Here is a 6296-nt window from a genome sequence, read left to right on the forward strand (position 1 = left end):
CATTTATTATTATTATTATTATTATTATTATCATTACTATTAGTATTATTATAAATGTAATAATAATAATTAAAAGAAGATTTCTAAAAACGTAGGCTAAATTTGCTAGATATTATCAGAACGCATGACTATTGGGCAAATATGATCATTTGACATAAATGACTAATTCTAGACAAATGTTTTGCTTGGGCGCTTTCAATCGAACAGTCGGTGTAACCCGAATATCTGTTACGTATGATCAGCATTTATGCATTTATGCTAGGCTCGGCATTTTCCATTTTTGCACAAGTTTGCAAACAACGAAGAAATAAACACGCCATCAACAACGCCCAAAATTATTGTAAAACTGTTTAAAGGAACTGGTCCAATCGCGATATCCCGATGCCCAGATAGAAAAATTGATAATCGCATGTGTTATATATATTTGATATTGGAGCTGGTTGGCACTGGTCCAGCATCAACACAGATAGCATCACTGGAGGCGCCAAATACGGCCAAGCACCATTACGCCCAGTAGCGCACATGATAGAACATAACAATGGTCCTATCGGTCTGTGCACAGCAGTCCACTGAACCTTCACTTTCAACAAGAAAAAAATTACTTTAAAAGTTGGAAGCTTGTTTTAGAGTGGTCTATAAGAATTTTCACTCTAAATAAAACACAGGAAAACAATAAAATGCGTGAAAATAGGCCCACATGCAAAAAACAATAATAATGACTTAAAATCTGTTTATTTTCTGGAATTTTTTTATTTAGCTTATTTACACAAGAATTTATAAAAAATATATAATTAAAGCTTTCTTCATATGTACATAACAAATGATGTATTTGTTCACATGGGTTTGTGTAACGATGTCTGCGTTTTATTTCTTAATATGTATTGGATGAAGACGTGCACCAATGAATAAAATGACAAATTTCATTTTTGAATCTACGTTTTTATAAATAGCATAGAGGAAAAATCTTTGGACATAATGGTTAAATAGCCAACCACCAAATAACGCTGCCTGCATGGACACAAAGTCGTAGTCACAGTAAAGAACAAAGTACATTCGTTTTGGACTTGGACAGAAACCGTACATCGCTCGATCAGAACAACAGTTTGAACTTACAGTTTGTGTTGTTGAAATGCGCTTTATTCTATACTGTTGTGTGCTGTTATGACGATGAGGTAGAAAGGCTGAGTGCGTGTATGCTGCTCAGGGCCTCGTGCTGCTGCTTGCTTATAGGACTGGGGGGCTTTCTGTCTCCTGCAGTGGAGAAACACGAATGCAAATTTAGAGAGCAAACACGCTGCAATGCATTCAGATGATTTTCAGAGAATCGCACATTGTCCTATTGTTTCTAAACTGATGTTGCGTAATGGGACAAATTCTTTAGGATCAGCTGTTACGTTTGTCTAAACGAAGCGAGGGCATTACTTCGATTGATTCCCGCAACACAAGTTGGTAGAGCACTTTATTAGCAACACAAATGTTGTTGTTTCGGCACCCAGCCCAGGCAACACACATACTGATAAGACCTGCTAAATGCATAAATGCTTATTCCCAGAGTTTACTTATCTCTGTTAGAAAATTCGCTTAGGTAGTATTATATTATTCATCGAAATATATAGTGCATTTGTATAGTGATGTGAACGAGTCTAATAACTGTATATAATTTGTTGCAGTATTAAATGAGTTCATATAGCAAAGCTTTTTAAAGGTTAAGTAACCCTACATGACCAAATCTGACACAACACTCTATTTGAATGACTGAGACTATATGCCGGATTCCTCGCTGCAGCTAATGCATAAAAGCATTGCAACATATCAGGATTGTCAGTCAAGATGCATTACAAAACAAAGCATTATTAGCCAAAATAATCAACGAGAATTCAAATCACAACGATGCATACCATCTCGAACTGCATGTTTGAACGCCATGGAAGAGTGGATGTCACCTGGGTGCATCGTCACTCCAGCGCCCGGGTGGGAGAGGCTCGAGCCCTGGGCCTGCCAGTGATGCGCTGGGCTCACGTAACTGCCCGCTGGGCCGCTGTACACGCCGTACTGATTGGAGGGAGAGTACGCGCACGCCGGCACATAACTGGATAAAGTGGACGAAGGCTAAAAGAAAATATGCACATTACCAGAGCGGCAGAGACACACACCAAAGAAAAGAGTAGCAGAGAGAAATTTTATATCGAAAAGAAAAACAAAAATCACGCTTACATCACTTTATAGCTACACTGGATAAATGTAAATATAATTATGACAATATAACCCAAAACGTGCATAAAATATGCTTCTTTAATAATTTCACGTTGTTCATCTATTTCTGTAATAACATTGTAACATAATCAATAATGGCAATATATATATATGTATATATTTATATATATATAATAAAACGTTTATAATGCCGAAGGTACCTGAGGGTATTTAATGTCTGCTTCAATAACTGATTTGTCTATGCCATTGACTCCATGGGCAGAGGGAAATGCCGCTCTATTGACGCTACTCCAGTCCTCCATCTTTGGTCCGTACCCTTCTGCGCTAGCAAGAGCTGAAAAAAACAAGTTCAGCTGAATTCACCAAACAAGAACAGCAGAAGCGGTGAAAATATTACGCATTATAAACATATTAAAGTGTAAATATTTCCTCTTGTAATTTCACGATTTTAATTGCATTCATTTAAATCCATTTTATTTTAAATAAATAAAAAGCATACATCACTAAATCACGAAAGACATCATGCACGCAAAATGCGTGATACATTTATCGAAAACGTACATCAAATGTGTTCATGATTTATTCATCAAGCTGAAGGTGTGTATGGTATTTGTTTGACTCCCAAATACGTTCATTTTCAATTAATACAAAATGGATGATTTTTCGATCAAATGTATATTATAAAGACCAGAATTATGAAATATTACATGATGAGCAGGTTTTTTAATAGATGCAAAATAATGTTCTCCAGCTTGACACGAGGCCTAATCGATGTTATATGGAAAAATACATTGCGGTAGCACAGTAACGCATCATACAACCTTCATAACTCAGTTTTGTAAATTCCAGATAAGACTCTTTAATCCTAACTACAGATTATGTATTTAAAACGCAATTCCTATGCATTGTGTTATCACGGAGGCCTCGGCGGCTCCCTTTGTTTATGCGCCACAAATCAAGCCACTGAGGCCTATGTCATCATTTCGTGAGCTGCTCAAAACCCAAACATAAATCTCACCTGCAGGATCCATGAAAGCCCGAATGCCAAGTATATTGCTGACCGTGTGCGGTGAAGGCCATCCACGGGAAATGCTTACATGGCCACCCGTGACAGGCACGCCGGCCGTATTGCTCATTTTAGTCCCGGAAGGAGACATTGCGTTGGGGTAAGAATAGGGGTAAATGTGGTTATAAGAAAGGCTGGACTGCGGAGAGCCTTGCTTTCCATTCTCGTACTGGTTGGGCTGGGAGAGATTTCCGATCTTGTTCCTTAATATCCGACTGATGGAGCTGACCGACGGCACGTTGTACTTGTCACATACTCCATCCCCGAGAAGACGGTCCCGGATCTCCCACGCGAAAATTCCGGGGTCTGATTGTTTGTATTCCCGTATGTTTTTGACTACATTCGGCGTCGTGACTCGTGGTTTGCTGCCACCGATCGCGCCGGGCAAAATGGACCCGGTTTCGTTGTATCTCGCCAGGATTTTACTCACACACCCGTGGGAGACCCGGAGCTGTCTGCTTATGTCACAGGGTCGTATCCCGAGCTGAGCCAATTCCACGATTCGTAATCTTATGGCGTTTGGCAAAGGACGTCCATTGACAAAAACTCCCCCCAACTGGTTCACCTCCCCGTAGGTTTGCTCTAGAATAAAGACATGTCATTTCACTTATGGAAAATCGACGTGGTGAGCATTAAGGCATTCGATGCCAAAACGTTTTCTCTTAAGTCTCCTATATGCCAGACTAACAGTGTATTATTGGGCTAGCATCGACCTTTTTCTGCACCACAGAAAACGCATATGAAATGCAATTTTATTTAAGTTATTTGCATGCTTAAACTTCCAAAGAATTAACTATTACAAATCAATGCCTTTTACAGTTATTTCTGACTTTATTGACCTCTCTGCCAATGAAGCATGCAAATGTGAAGGAGAACTCACCCATTTGCATTTCTTTCGAACTGTTTCCCTTCAATGGCCGAACGCTGTATGTAGAAAAGTCGATTTCAATGTTTCGAAAAACTCCCCAGTATTCCCGACGCGAAACCCCTACGTGCAAAACGTCAAAACAGTCCAATGCAGAATGGGATACGAGAGATCCTCTCCAGTTAAAGAAGGATTTGTCTGATCCCGCAGGCTGAAATTTGCTGGAGTTAATTTGACGCGTCCTCCACGTCAATCTAACCGGTTACGCGGAGAGAAATGGGCTGATCTTATTGGTCAAGGAGTCTTCGAATGAGCGCGTGTGCTCATCTGTTCCATCCAGCATGAGCAATTTTACCCATTTCACTAAACTTTTCACATGGAAGCGCATATACGCGTTTAACCTTGACACATTCCCAAATGAAATAAAGGCTGGGTGATTAAACAACCTAAAGCAATAGATTGTCTAATACGTTTAAAACAAAATCAAAGCTGCTGAGTGTGAGGTATAGATTATGTGCGTTTAAAACACATAAGTATTGCATACAAGATAAATATTTAAGTTGGTCAACAATAATTGAGGTTGTGCGCATTAATAGCTTATTGGTGTAGCCATTTGTTTTTCTTTCGTTTCCTTCTTTCTGTTTTATTTTAATTCACTATCACAAAACTGTCAGCTGAAAACATTCAAGCATACATATTTTCTTCATGCATAAATTGGGAGAATATTTGACCATTTAAAATGGTCTTTAATAATTAGATTCGCCTTTTGGATAAAATAATGCAAATGTTCTGTTAGTATGAGGTGACACTATTGGCACCCGAGGTAAAAAACAGAAAATACTCCATGCAACAAGGCCCAATACAATTGATTTCTCTGTCTATGGAATACTATATATAATATGTAGGGTATTGACTGAATTCCAAGGGCCAGTATTATCACAGCATGCCCACTGTGTTTCCTGTGGACGTAGAGAAGGTATCGTTTATTAGCTCACAAAATGTCACTTGTAAAAGTTTACAGACGACCCAATAGAACAAGAAGCAGTGTCACTATCCGTACAGTTCACAAGTCTTGAACACATGGAAAACATAACTCCAGAACAACTTACAGCGTACACTATGGGCACCTTGGGCAGAGGTGGTATAAAGGTTGAATAGGCACATCTGAAATGTGAGGAATTGTTTAGCCTCTTGTGTGCGTATTGGCATTCGGGCATCATGGAATCCTAAAACAAACGTGAAAACCGATCATGCTCTGGCGAGTGGTGTACAAAAACCCAAACCTCTCAAAATATATATATAGTCAGACAAATGTAACCCATGTTCAAAGGAAGGAGAGACGAGGAGCAGAAAGCCAAAAGTCTCCCTCGTCTGGATAAAGCAGGGACTGCATTTTGTAGTGCAATGCTCTCCGTGCAGGGAACGGGAAATATGCGGGGATCGAAACAGCTTTATCATCTGGGAAATATACAAAGGGTGAATTCATTTCAATGGTGTCTTGCGTGGGATTCTCAGGTGAGACCTTTCGTGCACAGAGATTTACGGACTTTCTCATGTCAATGGAAACACATCAGGTACAGAGACAGTTAACGTGTTGTAGAGGAGTCTGCTGCTTGCTGCTGTTGTCATGTACAGTTTAACGTTATTTGCAATTGATGCATTTGTGTGCTAAACTACTTGTTCTTTTTAGCTGTGAATGTGAAATACACAAAACATTCTTGAATTGTTAGAATTATGACATTAGGCGATAGAGTTGAGGAATACAATAAAATGTGTTACAGAATAAATTAATTAGTGAAAATTAATTTCTTGCCTTCTCTCTTTCTTGCTTTCTTGCTCTCTTGCTTTCTTGCTTTCATTGTACATGTATCGGCGTACATGGCACAGCCTAAAGAGACCTCCACGAGCATATAGGGCAGAATTGTAATAGGCTGCATCTTAATACACGGTCTTAATTGTTTAATGTATACAAAGTAAATCATTGGAAATTGTTGACGAGTTTTAATATCAGCATACATTTGTCCGAACGTCAAATTGAATAAAACGTACAAATACGTATGTTATTATTATATTTTTGTTTTAACGTCTGTTTTACATAGGCTACTTGTTTACCTCTTGTGTTAACAGTAAGAACGGTGACAGACTCACCAA

General features: G+C 38.9%; 1 protein-coding gene across 2 annotated transcripts; it reads right to left on the bottom strand.

Moving 5' to 3' along the window:
- Positions 1 to 738: 738 nt before the first annotated feature.
- Positions 739 to 4407, bottom strand: pax1a (paired box 1a). Of its 2 annotated transcripts, none has more exons than XM_079457822.1 (5): positions 4161 to 4407; positions 3233 to 3862; positions 2415 to 2548; positions 1899 to 2109; positions 739 to 1251 (listed from the first exon to the last, which is right to left on the bottom strand). In XM_079457822.1, exons 1-5 carry the CDS (start codon positions 4168 to 4170, stop codon positions 1160 to 1162), a joined length of 1077 nt encoding a protein of 358 aa, XP_079313948.1. In that variant the 5' UTR covers positions 4171 to 4407; the 3' UTR covers positions 739 to 1159. The 2 variants fall into 2 exon arrangements, with proteins under 2 accessions (XP_079313948.1, XP_079313949.1); XM_079457823.1 differs by having other exon boundaries at positions 1944 to 2109; positions 4161 to 4343.
- Between the last annotated feature and the right edge of the window lie 1889 nt (positions 4408 to 6296).

The sequence above is a fragment of the Barbatula barbatula genome (assembly GCF_947034865.1).
Source record: "Barbatula barbatula genome assembly, chromosome: 6".
In the NCBI taxonomy this organism is placed as follows: Eukaryota; Metazoa; Chordata; class Actinopteri; order Cypriniformes; family Nemacheilidae; genus Barbatula; species Barbatula barbatula.